The 18,455-nt window shown below is 39.9% G+C and overlaps 2 protein-coding genes across 2 annotated transcripts in view; both read left to right on the plus strand.

Annotated features, from left to right (window-relative positions):
* Nucleotides 1-4,007: 4,007 nt before the first annotated feature.
* On the plus strand, nt 4,008-12,603 carry LOC125896817 (uncharacterized). The gene is made up of 8 exons (XM_049589689.1): nt 4,008-4,265; nt 7,085-7,191; nt 7,404-7,449; nt 9,210-9,359; nt 9,481-9,654; nt 12,072-12,215; nt 12,323-12,490; nt 12,587-12,603. The coding sequence occupies exons 1-8, from the start codon at nt 4,259-4,261 to the stop codon at nt 12,601-12,603; spliced, it is 813 nt and encodes a 270-aa protein (XP_049445646.1). The 5' UTR covers nt 4,008-4,258.
* Nucleotides 12,604-12,885: 282 nt separating this feature from the next.
* The window catches only part of LOC125897356 (adhesion G protein-coupled receptor F4-like), an 88,771-nt gene continuing 83,201 nt past the window's right edge, over nt 12,886-18,455 (plus strand). Inside the window, exon 1 of the mRNA XM_049590656.1 lies at nt 12,886-13,060. Within this exon, the coding sequence (XP_049446613.1) occupies nt 12,992-13,060 (69 nt within the window). The 5' untranslated portion in view covers nt 12,886-12,991. The remainder of the gene's footprint in view (nt 13,061-18,455) is intronic.

Consider the following 18,455-nt stretch of genomic DNA (forward strand, 5'->3'; position numbering starts at 1 on the left):
TTTTTTTCCGGGGATATAACAACTTCATCAGCCTCCTTCAGACTTTGCTCCTGAACATAAACATCTGCCCTTTCAGCTGCCATACAGTGCTGTGTTCTGCTGTCTCTGGAGATGGCATCATTTGCAAGACCACAAGAGGGTGCTGTTAAATCTGTTAGATCTCTAATGAAAACAGTTTGCTGTAGGCATATTGTGACTTGAGATAACATTTTGATAAATGTAACAGTAAGGTGCAAGGTTATAATAATACATCAATATTTATGTCGCATACAATTTATATGTGAAGATTCAGGCTTGTTGTCTTAGTTTGCATTTAGAGTTTTCATTTAGATGCAGCTGTAAATCTACCTAATGTACAGTGAGACAGATAAACTACAGGCCACAAGAGGCTGACTGATGCTCAGAGCTCAAGTACTGAATGAGTAAATAGAAACCCCTACCTCTGGGGTGTCGGTGGCTTAGTGGTAGAGCAGGCACCCCATGTACAAGGCTGTTGCCGCAGTGGCCCAGGTTCGAATCCAGCCTGTGGCCCTTTGCTGCATGTCACTCCCTCTCTCTCTCCCCCTTTCACATTTGTCTGTCCTATCAATTAAAGGCTTAAAAATGCCCAAAAAAATATCTTTAAAAAAAAAAGAAATCCTTACCTCCTCTGTAAAACTGTTTTTTTCTGAATTGGAGTCTCTTTTAGGTCCAGTGTGTAGGATTTAGGGGGATATACTGGCAGACATGGAAAATAATATAATAAATATGTTTTCTTTAGTGTATAATCACCAGAAAATAAGAATTGTTGAATTAACCATTTATACCTACACAGGGAACAGGTCCTCGTCCATGGAGATCCCTGTGTTGCACCACCATGTTTTTACAGTAGCCCATAGCGGACAAGCCAAGCACTGGCCCTAGCAATGCATTCTCATCCTAACTTGGTTTGGCAATGGTGTAAGGTATTTATGATAGGCCCAAGTGCACACTGTAAGGTGCCCTAGTCACTATAGGTATGAAGCGCGCACACACACACACACACACACACACACACACACAAAAGGAGTTTTAGGCATACATATATGTTACCAACAATGTGTCTTACTGCCACTTTAATGTTATATCCACTTGCAGGTGTACCCAGCTTGATCATGCCTTGAGAGACTTTGCATCTAAACTAGCTGCTGTAAATCGTATCGTCTCCTTGCATGATTAAAAGGATAGTGCACCCCAAAATGAAAATTCAGCCATTATCTACTCACCCATATGCCGAGGGAGGCTCAGGTGAAGTTTTAGGACTCTAGTTTCCCCGCGCAGCAGAGGTGGCGCAGGGTGGCGAACCCTGCGCAGAGCTAGTTTCGAGCAGCGCAACCCGAGGCGCGCTCAGTTTGGTAGTTTGGTAGACCGAGGTGCGCTGAGATGGGTGTGGCAGCGCAGCAGGGGGAGGTGTCGACAGATCCAGCTTGGCGCAGTGACAGTTTCGTGCCAAAAGGCTTCGCCAAAGGTGCACTAAAAGCTTGCCAGCTGAAACCAGGTCTACTGTCAGCGCAGGCGGAGCGCAGCCGGTGTAAGCCGAAGTTTGGCTGACCGGCGGACAGTGCGCACACGTCACCAAAACCTCACAGGCAGGTTTCCAGAATGTCAGGCACATTAACAATGCAATAAATAGCCACAAAAACCACTATTCAATGCAACTATCTGCAATCAGCGCATAAATGTATCTCTATATCAACTGTCCCGTCACATCTGATGTCAGATCAAAGGTGATTGGCACCGTTTGGCACACGTAATGGAAACCCAACCTGATTTGATTAACACAGCTGGAAACTAATAAGTTCACATCACTCTAGGCGCACCGTGTGCCAAACTTACAAAATCCGCCTGGCGAAGCGCAAGTGCGCTGCACCTCCGCCGCGCCCGGTCTGCGAAACTAGAGCCCTTAGAGTCTTCACATCGCTTGCGGAGATCCCAGGGGAGAGGGGCTAGCAACAAAACTCCACCTAATGGAGGCTGGGCGCCCCAGATTAAAACGTCCAAAAAACACATAATTGAAACCACAGAATATCTCCATACTGCTCGTCCATAGTGATCCAAGTGTCCTGAAGCCCTGACATAAAAAGTTGTTTTTACACGTGAGTGAGGTCTACAGAGAGGCAGTTAGAGCTACCGGCTACAATGAGGCTTAAAAACAGAGTTCAAATGACGTTTTGCCAAACAACTTTTTATGTCGGGGCTTCAAGACACTTGGATCACTATGGATGAGCAGTATGGAGATTTTCTGTGGTCTCAATTATGTGTTTTTTGAACGTTTTAATCTGGGGCGCCGTAAGCGTCCATTAGGTGGAGTTGTGTTGCTACCCCTCTCCCCTGGGATCTCCGCAAGGGATGTGAGCACTCTAAAACTTCACCTGAGCCTCCCTCGGCATATGGGTGAGTAGATAATGGCTGAATTTTCATTTTTGGGTGCACTATCCCTTTAAACAGACTTGATAAAACAGCAACATACATATTACCCAGAAATCATCATTGCATAAAGGTATGTGACCAAAACTACAAAAGAAAACAGTAAATTATAAGTTCAACTAAATATTGTTTTTTATAGTTTTTTTATAGTTTATGTGGAATACCCATATCATTTTGTTATAGATTGTTACAAAAACAGAAAACCACGATGGTGATGGATTTGCTTTTTTGTGAGGGTGGATATAAAAAGTTGCACCATTTGATTGAATTAAGTTCTTTCTTTTAAAACAGGTGTATTATCAGGTGGATATTGGGCCCCTCCACCCCCTGGGCCCCAGTGCAATTGCACTGCCTGCACTGTCCATATTTACACCCCTGCTCCTGCGTCTGTTGTTGATGTTCCAGAATGCCGTGTCAATTTACACTTGTTACATGCACTGTGTCTTTTCAAAATACACGTCTGTTTTCACAGGAAATGTGCTGCTTCTGCTTGTTAGATGAATACAGTGTTTTTCTGAATTAACAATGTTGGTAAAACACCTCATATTTACGTATATTCCCTTGTGCAACATAAGCACATGGTTAGCTTTAGAAAAAACCCCATCATGGTTTGCCTCAACATTGGCACAAGAAAGGATCAACAAACTCATGGGTGAGTACTTTATTCAGTGTTTTTACCTGTTTAAATCACCTGGTCTGTTAAATTTGGAGAGGAGGAGACCTCTGTGGATAATTCAGCTCCTGCTAAAAACCTCCTGAACACTGAACACTGAAGGAATTCTAACCAGTAGGGCATTCAGTTGGTTGCAATCTGCAATCCTCAGTGCTAAATGCCACTGAATTTCACACTCCAGACCTTGAATGCGCTGTCTTGACGTCAAATGCTTTTGTTTCATAACTCAGCTGAGTGCATTAATTTAGTCCACTTATTCATGAACTTTAAAACTTTAAGGTGTGTTCAACCTCTTTTGTAGAAATTAGATTCCAGCCACACCTAACTGCATTGTTAATTACTACTTACTCCCATTAATTTGGCAGCTGTCCAAAGGCTTTTTCAGTAAAAGTGCCATGCCTAAAACCATAGCTGTTCCTTTCTCAAATGCTTTTGGATTGACTGTAAGAAAGAGCATCATATATCAGGTAAATTGTCAAGGATGTCTAATTGAAAAAAGCTACCTGAAAACATTTCAGTCTGACTTTACATCACATCCTGTGATGTAAGCAGCAGAAGGCAGGTAGATCTGACACACTGAAGTGTATCTGTGCTTTTCCTTAGTGCTGCTTTTGACACACCTGACAACAACATGCGAATAAATAAGATATGATTTGGACCCTCACACTGTTCTAAACTGATGTCATTCATATAACACTCAAGGAAAATTTGTAAATGTAAGACTTCGACTAAATGTGTTTATGAGAGTATATGATAAGCAAATAAACCTTGCAGAGTTACATATGTCTTTATTGGTACATCCCTTTTACTGAAAACATAATCAGTACAAAAAAGAGAATTAACCATTTCAAAGGGGTTCCAGCCCAAACCACAACCACCTGACAGACACACGAGGCTCTGACGTACATTTGTAGACACAAAAGAAAGACATTGCATTCACAATGCTCCAATCAACCAAGTATCTAGACTTGTGCCAAGAATCCAGTCACTTAACTTGCCAGACAGGTGTGTGACTCAGTATTCCAGAAAGTTGACTGATGGCCTTTCGAGCATGTTTGAATACTGGTGTCTGTATCAGGAGGTGTACAGTAAAATGATCATCCACTCCTGACAACAGCCCATTTTGGAAGCTGGAAGACAATGAGAGGTAAACAAATAGATTATTCATTTTAAAACTTCACTTTTATCTTATACAGGTGGCTGATTACCTAGTATGCTTTCATGCAATCTTAAAGCATACTAAGTATGAAGTTCCTGAAAGCCATTCTTGAGTAACCTACAGATATCTTAACGGTAAAGACTGTCACCTATTAGTATAGTCCTTAAGTAAAAGTCTTAGATATTTACTGTACTTAAGTATCAAAAGTAATTTATGGTATTAAATGTAGTTAAGTATTGACAGTAAAAATAGATGTAAATGCTGTTAATAAAGAAGTTTATTTCTTCGTAAGATGTACACCACCCCCAGTGTTGGGCAAGCTACTCTCAAAATGTAATATATTATATATTACTAGTTACCTTTGTTTGAAAATCAATTTACTTTTGTGTTACACTGACCAAAATGAGCTCAGAAGAACTTATGTTCATTTTAAATGGATGAGGGTCATACAGTATTGTTTCACAGCAGATAATCAAAGCACAGAAACTCCAGTATATTACAGTTCATTTTTAATCCAGTGCTGCGCAGGTCTGACCCATTCACGTATTCCCATACAGCAGTTAACACTTTGCATTAAAAACGCTTGCTTGTATTAATAATAGCATGATGATATAGAGCACTAAAATAACCTTGACCTTTTAAAAGAAATGAAAAGCCTCAGACACAGGGAGGGTCAGGCAGAGGATCAAAGTCTAATAATTATGAGATATGGATAAATATTTGTGGGCCGGTGTGCTGGTCAGCTACAACAGAAGAGAGTTATGCATAAGGATGGTACTGTGTGCCGGATTTGCTCTGCAGTTGGGGGATGTGAATGGAAACTTACACTAACTTCATCCAGATGTGCTGATCAAAAAAATTAACGGGAGGCCAGCTCCGTACCCCCGCTGCTTTAGGGCGCCTTAGGGCGCAGAAGCAGAATGGGGTACATTGTAGACGCTGCTGGTGTATTAATGGAAACATACTGAACATAATAAATACATATTATAAATACAGGTAATATAACGTGTTACCTAGTAACACGTTATATTACTTCATTACTGCTCATGCTTAATATATTACTGTAAAACATTACTTTTGTTATGCATTACCCCCAAAACTGAACCTTAAAAATGGAGCTTACAGTACACCTGAAGAAAAGAAAGAGTAAGTAAGTAATAAGTAAGTAAAGAGGGTTTTTTTTCACAACTTTAAAGGATTTAAAGTTGCTATACAGAGTTCCTGCTCTGGTTAATCGACAGACATGATTTTCTTTTTTTCACTGTTGTTATTGTAGTTGTTATGTCATTTCAACAGACTTATTTCTTGATATTCAACTTTTTCTTCTTTTTACTATTTTCATTGCTGCTTGTAATTCCTGCTAGACATTGTCTCTTGTTATTTGGTTTTATGGACTTTTTTCATCATTGTATTGCAATTGCTCTTATATATAGCTATGTATCCCTCTAGCCTGTTGAATATGAACTTAGGGCATTAGAACGCTTAATGCTAGTCAACTGTCCCTGAATAAACAATGGTTTGATGATAATGATAATGATAATTGGTTATATGCAAATATTAAATCAACTTGATGTTTTGAAGGCACAACAATTTCATTGCCAATGAATATTAAGTTAGAAAATTACATAACTTAAATTTTATTTGCCAATTTAAAAACTTTGCGGAAAAAAACCTCACCTACTTCAGGTTTTCTCTCTGAATAAAGATACAGATCGTTTTGTGCACCTGTGAATACATGTATGCTAGAGGTGGACATCGCCTCCAGTAGGAGGACCCAGGATACAATATTATCATGATACTCAGGTCATGATATGATATTATTGCAATATTGATAGTATTGGGATATAATATATTGCAGGATATTGTGATTTATTAGCCATTTTCCTAATATCTTAAAATTATTTCCCATAAGGAAAACTTTGTTAGCATCAGTTTTACCTCATGATATAATGTTTTCAGTCCTTTCATTTGAATTTAATCATCTGTATTGCAGCAAAATGTGATCCAAAGCAGACAGACTGACCAACACCATCATAAAACCTGTCAGAAATGCTGCATACATCTGACAAACTGAACTGTTGGCAAATTTAACACCCTCTGCTAGGCCAGATTAAGTGTGTGAGCTAAACACTTCACACGCAGGTGTCCCGCTAACTGGATAGCAACACCCATGTTAGAGGTGTTGTCTGTTACAGCAACAAGGTTTCTGTTGGCAATCCCCCATTCTTGTGTTGCGTTTTGCAGGAGGTCTGCAATGTTTGCTCCAGTGTGACTTTGTATTAAATCGTGTATGTAGCAGTCACCAGTTCTCTGTCTCTGGATGGTGGAGTGGAAAGTGAGCCCTCATGATCGTAGTTTTCCCAAAGTGTTTTATTCTCATATGACACTGCTTGCAAATCAAGGGTCATATCCAAGTCCTCCTTTCCTTCCGTGTTAAAAAATCCAAAATGAATCCAGGCATTTCATTTTATTATTATTGTTTTTGGGTTTTTTTTTGCAATTCTGATTTCCTTGTCCACTGCCTCCATTTTTGTTTTGATGAACTTCCTGCCAAATGCTGCTGACTGAGACTTCTGCTGACCTCACTAGGAAAAAAAACATCAGCATCATCTAGTGGGTCAAAGATTGATTTTATTATTCTCATTCCAAAAATAGTATGCAACTTGGCCTCCATGCATCAGTACAATGTCACCATGCAAAATACAGCAGTACCATGCTGTATTAGCTGATTTTTTCCCCACCTCCAAGGTATGCATGCCTTGTGATTGATTTAGTAATAATTTGTGTTGCTTGTATTCTCTCTCTAGTTGGGATGGCGTTTCTAAAAGCACTGGGATACATGGTTGTTCTTCTAGTTATACACTCCACTCTGAAGAATTCAGGATACAGAGAATCTCTGAATGTATTCTTTGAGGTAAGAGTCATAATTAATATGACCTAACACACAAGGTTATGGTGCTCTACCATGAAATACTGCAACTGGTGTGATTTGACTACCTCATTAAACATATGAGATATATCACTGTAGTATGTTTAGTTAATAATTGACATTAGCTACAGTTACTGTTATATGTAGACAAAGAGAAGTACAATTCAACTAATCATTTGAAAAACTGATTATTCCAGGAACTAATGGGTTCAACTCACACTCAAGCCAGAGTAAAAAGAATGGGTGAGTCACATGGTTAACCTTGGGAGCAGACCAATCTGCAAGCTCGTAATTGGTCTGGCGATGCCGGGCTCTCACATTTTGATAGTATCAACAGACTTTACAGTGGCTTGAAATCGTTTGGGCACCCCTGGTCAAAATGTATTTTACTGTGAATAGTTAAATAAGTAGAAGATGAACTGATGTCCAAAAGGCATGGAGTTAAAGATGAAACATGCTTTTCAACATGGTTAGTGTATTATATTTGTTTTGTACAATTTTCAAGTGGAAAAAAAGAAAGGAGCCCCAAGCAAAAGATTGGGCACCTCAAGACATTTGAGCTCTCAGACAAATTTTACCAGTGTCTCAGACCATAATTAGCTTGTTAGGGCTCTGGCTTGTTCACAGTTATCATTAGGAAAGACCAGGTGATGCAAATTTCAAAGCTTTATCAATACTCTGACTCCTGAAACCTTGTACCAACGGGCTCCTCTAAACAGCTGCCTAGCGCTCTGCATACTAAAATAATTGATGCCCACAAAGCAGGAGATAGAACTGCAGTTAAGAGGAACTGTGGATGTCAAGCTGAGGTCTGGAAGACCAGAAAATCTTTGTAAGAGGGCCGCACACAGGATTGCTAGAAAGAAATCAAAACCCCTGTTTGACTGCAAAAGACCTGCAGGAAGATTTATCGGACTCTGGAGTGGTGGTGTACTGTTCTACTGTGCAGTGACACCTGTACAAATATGACCTTCATGGAAGAATCATCAGAAGAAAACCTCTCCTCTGTCCTCACCACAAAATCCAGCACCAGACCTTTGCAAAGGAATATCTAAACAGGCCTGACACCTGATGTATTTTAGAAACAAGTCCTGTTGACTGTTGAAGTTAAAATTGAAATGTTTGGACACGTTGTGGGCAAATGGTATGTTTGGGGAAAAAAGGGCACAGAATTTAATGAAAAGAACACCTGTCCAGCTGTTAAACACAGGGGTGGATCGATCATGCCTTGGGCTTGTGTTGCAGCCAGTGACACGGGGAGCATTTCACAGGTAGAAGGAAGAATGGATTCAGTTAGATTCCAGCAAATTCTGGAAGCAAACATCACACCATCTGTAAAAAAGCTGAAGATGAAGAGATGATAGCTTCTACAACAGGACAATGATCCTAAACACGTCTTGAAGTCCCCAGACTGAAACATCATCATTAAAATTTTGTAGGAAGAATGGGTGAAAATCCCCCAAACAAGAATTGGTTGGTTACAAAAACTGTTTAGAAGCTGTGACACCTGCCAAGAGAGGTGCTACTAAGTTTCCTTTTTTGTTATTTTAAAACTGTAAAAGGTTGACATATAAAAGAAATCTTGTTTTTTTTAAAGATATTTTTTGGGCATTTTTAGCCTTTATTTTATAGGACAGACAAGTGTGAAAGGGGGAGAGAGAGAAAGGGAGAGACATGCAGCAAAGGGCCACAGGCTGGATTCGAACCCGGGCCACTGCAGCAACAGCCTTATACATGGGGCGCCTGCTCTACCACTAAGCCACCGACACCCCAGAAAGCTTGTTTAAAATACTGAAGAAGTGTTTCACCTTTAACTTCATGCCTTTTTAAGATCAGTTCATCTTCTACTCACAGTAGAATGAAATTTTGTAAAATGAAATTTTAACCAGGGATGCCCAAACTTTTGCATGCCACTGTATCACTCTAAAATGTGTCTTTTTCTGTTCGCTGAAGTAGGACCTGTCACTTCCATATCTGATTATGTCTGTTTCATGTCTTCTCAGCTTCCATAAGTTCCTCTGATTATGTACTCCAAGTTGTTATCAACATCTCTGATGTGGAGCATCTCCAAACAATGTTGGGCCAACTCAGTTATCCATTACTAATCAACAGCACTCCTGAGGTGCAAATTACTGGCATTAATACCACCACAGGTACAACCTCCCTTCATTTTGCTGCCTTGTTGTTTTGCCAAATTCAAATCTATTTTAATTGAACTGGTTTAAATGTAATGAATAAACCCTTCATGTTTTGTGCTGCTGTTTCTTCACACAGTGTGCTCACCAAATATGACTGCATACCAGTGCAGATGTGAGGAAAACTATGTTTGGTCATTAAACAGCTGCAATGATCATGATGCCTGTGATGCCATCATTGATGATACATGTGGATGCATTAATGCCCTTCCAACTGATGACCAGTACTGTCAGCTCAACACAAGACAAACAGGTAGGCCTCGGAGATTTTTGCAGCTCAACCACAAGAGACAATTGCTCACTCTATACCAAATGTCATCACCCACTGAGATGTGTATCATCTGAAAAAAACATGGTGATTCTGTACAATTTACAGATACTTAAGTACTTTATGATACATTATACTTCTGCTTCAGGAAAGTGTACTTTTTTACTCCACTACATCCGTTCTACAGCTATAGTTACTTGCTGATTCTGATTTTACATACAAAACATATGATGTATGTTTGAAGAATTTGATGTGTTGTTGTAGCTGGACATTAAATGCTGCTCACAAACTAAACCTGGTAGTGCAACCTAATAATCAAAAACACATAATCCTCTGAAAAGGCCCAGTCTACAAAAAGGAATTGCAATACTTGAATGAATACATACACCATTATTAGCTGATTTACTGCTTGAATTTTAAATAGTGGACCTTTTTTACAATTGAGTAGTTTTTACAGTGTAGTACTTCTATTTTATTCCTCCACTGATGTTGTTCATTCATTGTTTGTAATCCTGCTGCACTGAGGGTAAAGGAGGCTAAACTATGCACTATCTAATTTAAATCCTAATTTAATTCCTGATTTAGTGAGTCAGCTAAAATGATTAAAATGATTACTAATGATTAGAAATTTGTTAGTAGCATGGGCAGATTATGAGACTATGGGCCCCTGGGCACAGAAATGCAAAGGGCCCCACAACCTCTCCAACAAAGGAGCAAGACAAAGGGACTGTGGTGATTTTACATCTTGTAGTCATTATTCATTGTTTTGTGGTTTTGTGTGTCTTAGGAGTCATTTTGTGTGTCTTTGTAGCTGCTCTTTGTCTTTTATATCATTTGGGCCTCTTGGTGATAATCTTGTGTCTTACTGAGGTAAATTTGTGTCTGAGATATTTTTGTCTTTTTTTGTGTCTCTTTGTGGTTGTTTGTGTGGGGTTTTTTTCAGTCATTTAGGTCTCTAAGATTCCCTTTCTCACTGAGGAAAATTTGTGTCTCTTTTAGGTAATATCTTTTTTAGATGTTTGGGTTTCTTTGAGATCATTTTGTGTCTCTTTTGGTGGTTGTTTTGAACATTATTGAGGTTCGTTTCTCATTGAGGTATATTTCTGTCTCTTTTAGGTAATTGTGTGTCTTTGTTGTCATTTTGTGTCACCTTGTGGTTGTTTTGTGTCTTTCTGTAGTCATTTTTGTGATTCAACCAGGTAATGTTGTCCCTTATTGAGATAATTTGGTATCTGGTGTAATTCTGTGTCTTATTAAGATTATTTGGTATTTCTTTGAGGTAATTTGGCATCTGTTTTGGTCATTTTGTGTGGCAGGAGTCATTCTATGTACTTTGGGCTCCTGTGTCTGTGTCATTTATGATTAGTGGCTTATATTATCCTAAACATTGTTAAAAGACTTAATTTCACTACTTACCCAAACTGTGGATTGCCATTATTCAGGAACATTTGTGGGTAAATTATTCCTTTAGTCCTCTAACAATTTTGATTTTAGGGCAGTTACCTCTCTTGGCCAGTAGATGGTGCTTTTTTTGCATCAGATCCTCATGCTGTCTGTTTTACTGTATGAGGAAAATGCCTGTTCTTTTGTTTTCATGGGAAATGCAGGACACGGTAGTTTGTAATTTTCTGAATCATGAAACAGAGTACCACCTGTGAAGTAAATGCTAATGTTTTTTGCATGAACTTTATGAACTTATTTAGTTTCAAATAGAATCTGATGCATGCAAACAGACAAACCCTACCACATTTCCTTGTTAATATCCTTGATTCCTTGTTACCAAAGTGTTGATTGCAAAGATTACAACTCTTCCGGGTCATTTCCTGAAAGCCACCTCTTGGTATGAGAAAAAAGTATCTTTGCTTCACATGGATAAGGTTCAGGTGACACTCATATTGTATATTGTTAACGTATAAGACATTACATAAAATTAAATTCTTCAGTTGTACTAGAAAATATTATTAACCAACCATCACCATGACCAACACCATCACCATCACCATTACCAACACCAACACCATCACCATCACCAACACCAACACCAACACCATCACCATCACCATCACCAACACCAACAAATGGTATAACGCATGTAATGTAGAGACTGAAGGTCTGTGTGTTTGTGTGTTTCTGAGGATTGGCACTGGCACTGTGAATCAAGATAACTGCATCACTCTTGGATTATCTGTTGTACCATGACAGATCTTTCACTGCATCTTGCATTGACCATGTAAAGTCTCAATTCAAGCAACAAGATGTGCTGAAAAGTTTGATAAACAGTGCACACTTAGATCAACATAATTCATGTCATTATGATTGCACACAATGGAAAGTGTGTGAATATTGGTGTGTATAATAGTAACAGACTTCTGTGATGGATTTTCTTCTGTTCTCCTCCACAGATCCGGTGGACATTGATTTAGTCCTGGACTTGCGCATCCCAGTCTCCAGTGTGCCATCAAATTTCACTCATCTATTAAGAAATTTCCCATTGCCCTACATAATCAGTCAATCTTTGACAATAATAGATTTAAACTTCACCACATGTAAGAACCTTTGTTGCTTATTTGTTTTCTTTTGTCATTTGTGTGGCTGATTTAATGCTTTCTTAGCAGACAGTGTCTGATTTGTACACTGTTCTGTCTTTTTAAAGGGTGCTCTCCGAACTCCACTGGAGGACTGCAGTGTGAGTGTGAGGAGCAGTTTGCTTGGTCATGTAACAAGTGTGACATCTACGGTGCGTGCACTAATGTCATCAGTCCGACCTGTAGCTGCATCAATGGACTTCCTTCTGATGGAGGGTTCTGTGAACCAGTCAGAGGTAAGCAGTGCCAGTTTAACAGTTCAGATAAAAGCAATGGTATCTGCAAAAAGGTAATAATGGACTGCAGGCTATCTGATGTGTTTACATAAACAGGGTTTAGGTTAACATAAGGCCACTTTTAAAGTGATTTGATGTTCATTATAATTGACGATATAATGTTGGTGGTGTGTTAATTAATCTCCAAATTTGCTCGACAGCTGTTGCTCAATGTCCAACCCCATATGGCAATGTTGCTTTGTTTTGCATGGATAAAATTCAACAGTCTGAGAGTCTGTAGTAGCTGAAAATTTTAAAAGCATTAATTGATCTAAAATAGCATTTATATATTACTGAAGATTTTTATTCTTTTTCTACAATGCCACTGATCACAACAACAACAACAGCAACAGAGGGTATGACACATAAAATGAAGAGAATTGAAAGACATGTATCTCCTGAAAAAGCTACTCTGTGATAACAACCGACTGTTTCTGTGCAGAGAGAAGGCTCTCATTTACCATGGACATATCTTTCGATAATTCATTCAATGACCCTACCCACAGCCTCTACCAGAACACTTTAAACGCTGTAAGTCTCATTGTTTCTTATGTCGCTTTCATACAGGTTTGTCACAATGTTGATGTAATGAATGTATGTGACATTTGATCCTGATTCAATTGTAGAACTGATAACAAGTAGGCTGTGTCACTGTCTTAAACGGATTCGAAATAAAAGCCAGGAGTTCATCTCAACTTTCAAAACAGTGAAGATAAATCAGTTCCGGTAAGTTAATTCTTTTAATCTTACCCACCATCTTAAATGAAAGATTTTTTTTCTATTTACAGTTTGGTTGTTTTCAGGGTCATAGGATACTATATTAGCATAGTGCATAGTCAAATTTTAAGAAATTCCCTTTCAGTGTCCTTGAGATATCGCATTTACAAAAATTAAACAGACAAGGTCACAATGACCTTGACCTTTGAACACCAAAATCTAATCAGTTCATCAGTGAGTCCAAGTAGACATTTGTGCCAAATTTAAAGAAACTCCCTTGAGCCATTTTTGAGATATCATGTTCACAAGGATGGGAGAGATGGAGAGATGGAGAGATGGACAGACAGACAGACATACATAGAGACGGATGTGCATGTGTACAAATGGAAGGACAAACAGACTGAAGGACAACCTGAAAATACAATACCTCCAGCCACAGCTATCACTGGCCCAAAGGCACAAACAGCCTGTGAGATTCTGGATGGACTGGTTAATGGCGGTTGCCAGGGCAGAGATAATATGGTCCTATAAAGATGACATTTCACCTGCTTGTTATTCGAATATAATTGGGATTCAATTCTGCATTACAGGAGCGGAAGCACCATCTGTGACTATACTATAACAGCAACTTCTTTTCAAGAATCGGAAATTCGAGCCGTAAAAGCAGGGGTATTTAGAGAGCTGTCAAAAAAATACCCAGTGCGATTTAACAGTAAGACAGTTGTAAACATTTTTGAAATATTTTGATTCACAATTTGCTTTGATCTTTATAATTGTCTCATACAGTAAGTATTGTCATATCAGGAATGTCTGATATGACAAACAAATTTTCTGACTTGTGTTTCTGTTTTCATTAAGGCCAGGAGTCCTTAAGGTTTAACCCAGATCCAGTAGTTTTTCGTAACCCAGTAACTGTGAGATGTGGCCCACCACCAGAGAATCTTAATTTTGGTACTGAGTGGGAAGCAAAGTGGAGACTCAACAGCATAGAAATACCAACGGATGAGCTACACAAATTTTCAAACGACAGTGGAGCATCAGTCTTAACTGTGTCAAAATTTTTCAGTACGGACAAAGGTAAGAAATAGATCCAATATGGTGCAGTCAATTAATGACTTAAATGCAAGTGTCATCTAGGACTTTTCTCCTTGTGCTCTGACCTGTGTAAATACAGAACTCTGATTGGCTTGAGAACAATATTTGTAGTACAATGTAAAACCAACACTTGGACTGTGTCCATTCTTTAGCCTGACCCAAAGATGCCAAAAACATTTAACTGCTTATAGTTAAGTAATCTGACCAAAACCTAAGAATGCAGACATGATTTTACTCACACGGCTAAATTAAGGTAAATAGCTGGCATGGCTTCATTTACCAAAAGTGGTAACAATTAGTATAGAAAGAAATGCCTTTTCTCCTGCTGACTAAGCCTCAATATGCATGCTTGTCAACATTCCATTCTGAGTAATGCGCAACAGCAATTAACACATACCCAAGTATTCACTAAATAATTGTCTGTTATGTAACCATATATTCAAATTCAAACTCCTTCTCTTGTGTTTTAACAAATATGGAAAACACTGAGACAAAGACAAAAGGACTCCTCTTAAAAGGTTCAGTGTGTAGGATAGAGGGGGATATATTAGCAGAGATTGAATATAAGTATGTTGTCTTCAATGTATATCCATCCATTTTTAACCACTTATCTGAAGGCGAGTCACAGGGCGCAGCAGGCTGAACAAACTATTCCAGACATCCCTCTCCCCAGCAATGCTTTCTAGCTCCTCCTGGGGGATCCCAAAGCATTCCCAGGTCAGATGAGATATATAATCCCTCCAGCAAGTCCTAGGTCTGCCCTGGGGCCTCCCACCAGTGGTAGTGGTGTGTGGAACCACTCTAACGGGAGTCGCACAGGGGGCTTCCTGATTAGATGCCCGAACCACCTCAGCTGACCTCTTTCAATTTGAAGGAGCAGCAGCTCTACTCCCTTCAGATGTGTGTACTTGTGGCGAGGTTGAAGGAGCTTTAAATTTAGATAAAAAGTTATAAAATCGACAATGCCACCTAGGTTAAAAGAGCCTCTAATTTTAAAAAGGCAACACAGGTTCTTATTTACAATCAGGGTTGAGCAGAGTTTAAAAAAGAAAAAAACATAAATCCAAATAAAAGTTAAATACAAGATTTATTATAAAAAAAAAAAAGTGATAAAGTAAAATAAAAACCCCAGCGCAAAGTCTCTCCCGGCGTCCAACCGTCATGTGTACTGGTCCCACTCTAACCCGAAGGTGGCAGACCCCAGACCTGAAGGTGGCGACGGGCAATCAGTCACTCGTCGGTTGGAGACACATAAGAGAGAGAAAATCCCGGGATAAGTAGGCTAGTCAACTAAAATTGTTCAACAACTAAAGAAGGGAAATCATAATTGAAATGGTTTAAAATAGGCAGAAAGGGTACTTAGCTGCAAGAGGGGTGCATCGTGATTACACCCCTCTACTTCTCCACGTTGCTTCCCCTCAACTGCGGTCGATGACTTCCCTTCGCCTGCTGTTCACCCTCCGGTCCCGCCAACACACCAGCACCAATATTCCTCCGACCCACACCTGCCTGGCCCCTCATCCGGCCTTCTGTGTCTGCCGCTCAACACGTGCAAACAAAACAACACTCACGTTTTGCCTGGGGAACAGCGTCCTGCTATTCACCCAGGCTGGAGTTGCAAGGCCAAACGGACACAGGCTGCGCTTCAGGCGTGTGGTGGCTCTCCTGTGGTGGTGGCGGTCTCCTCTCACCGACCAGCCCTTCACTGAGGTCCTCTGCCTTCTTTCTCTCTTTCCACGCTGCTTTCCTGCTGCTTAAAAAGGAATGTCACCTGCGCTCGCCACCACCTGTGGCTCGTTGCGCTGATTGCTGCCAGGGCCAAGTCCATGTGCAGTTCAATGTTAGTTTGGACATGAAAACTCTGCATGCAGTTCAACATAACTCTAACTGAAATAATCAAAAAACTGCAAACAAGGTAACATACAACATTTCATAAACATAATGAACACAGTAAAATAAACGAAGTAACACAACATGTAATTCATAAATGTAACTAAAACACAGAAAGCACACAACATGCAACATCTTATGAACTGACCCTGTCACATACTCTTTACCCTATCTTGAAGGCTGAGCCCAGCCACCCTTCGGAGGACACTCATTTTAGCCACTTGTATCTGCAACCTCATTCTTTCAGTCATTCAGTCCATAGATCATGACTCTTGGTGAGGGCTGGGACATAGAAGTGAATTGAAAGCTTGTATAGTCACCTGATAATCAGGTTGTATAATCACCAGATAATAAGAACTGTTGTGTTACCGTTATCTTAGAATTGGCCGTTTATATCTACAGTACATAGGCAGCAGGTCCTTGTCTACAGAGATCACCATGTTGCACTGTTATGTTTCTACAGTAGCTCAGAATGGACCAACCAAACAATAGCTCCAGACAGGAACATCTGAGTTTTCACATTGGCCTCTGTAATAAACAGCCACTGTTGACAAGAGCATCAGAAAAAGACTGATTTTATTGATTTTTTTTTTTAAATGTGAAACTGCATTATTCAGTGTTTTTATGGGTTTAAATAACCTGGTGGCAACACGGTGGTGCAGTAATTAGCACTGCTAGCACTGCTAGGTTAACTGGTGACTCTAAATTGTCTGTAGGTGTGTCAGCCCTTTGAAAGTCGATCAGCCTGTCCAGGGTGAACCCCATTCTTGCCCAATGGCAGGTGTGACAGGCTCCAGCCCCCACAGGACCCTTAACAATATAAGCAGTTATGGAAAATGAATGAATCAATGAAATTACCTGCTTCGTTTAGGAAGAGACCTCTGAGGATAATTTGTCTTAAAGTAAAAACTTCCTGAATGCCTCGATCTTAAGTTATCAGAGGAAAAAAAAAAGAGAGCACACATTAGCAGGCGCTGGCCGAAATGGCCACCTCCAACATGCCAAACAGCATTGAAGAAACACTAATTTGTAATGTCAACCTGCAGTGTTTTGACTTAAATCAGTTTGTTTTGGAGAGGAGGAGACCTCTGTGGATCATTCAGCTCCTGGATAAACCTCCTGAACAATAAGCACTGAGGGAATTCTAATTGGGAGGAGTTTCAGCGGGTTGCAATCTGCAATTCTTACTGCTAGATGCCAATAAATCTCCCAAAATCTTATGGCCCAGACACACCAAACTGACTTCAGAAAGCCAGCTGCAATGAATCTATCTGTCTATCTATCTATCTATCTATCTATCTGGCAGACTGTGCCCATAGAACACTGACAATACTGCTTTATGCAAATGGTGTTTAAAATGAGGGGATTCGATTGACTGTCTGGAAGCAAGCTCTCCGTTTACACAGATGGAGAACTAGAGGTATTCTAACACGTTCTCAACTATTGTTGTGACATATTGCTGCTTTGTCTGTGGACTTTAGAGTCTACATATTATGGTACAGTATACTACTGTGTCCGCTTCCAAGACACAGTGCAACCATCGACGAGATGTTAACAAAAGCAGGTGATTAGGTTTAGAAAAAAACATCATGGTTTGGCTCAAGGAGTTATGTACCCTGCTTAGTAGGTCCCCCTGCTGGCCCCCAACTGACATTATTTCTCCTCATCCAAATCCACTGACTAGATCTAGCTGATTCATCTGACATTTCCTTCACTGTCTTCCTCAAACTCTGTCCCCGCACTCCGAGTTCCCCCAGGAGCGAGACAGCTGATCTTGCTATGAATGATTTATCTATTCTATCCAATCCTTCAGCCACATCTTTTCGCAATTTCACCACCTGTTCCTCATCATTCAACTCCACATTGTACCACCTACCTAAGCTCTTTATTTCCTCATCATCTATGACAAACTTCCTGTCACTTAACTTCCCTCTACGTATCGAGATGCTTCTAGATTTACTAGGCTTGATCTTCACGCTGGCCCACTTGAGGTTCTTATTTACCTTCTCTAGTAGCCTCTATGTACATGGCATTGTTGTGGTCACCAGTGTCATGTCATCCATGTAAGCCCTAACTGGTGGAAGATGCACACCGTTCTGCCGTCTCTTCCCACCGACCATCCACTTGGAAGCCCTGATGATTACTTCCATCGCCATAGTAAATGCTAATGGAGGAACTGCACACCCTGCCATGATGCCTATTTCTAGCTTCTGCAAACCTGTTG

The sequence above is a fragment of the Epinephelus fuscoguttatus genome, linkage group LG11 (genome assembly GCF_011397635.1).
Source record: "Epinephelus fuscoguttatus linkage group LG11, E.fuscoguttatus.final_Chr_v1".
Lineage (NCBI taxonomy): Eukaryota > Metazoa > Chordata > Actinopteri > Perciformes > Serranidae > Epinephelus > Epinephelus fuscoguttatus.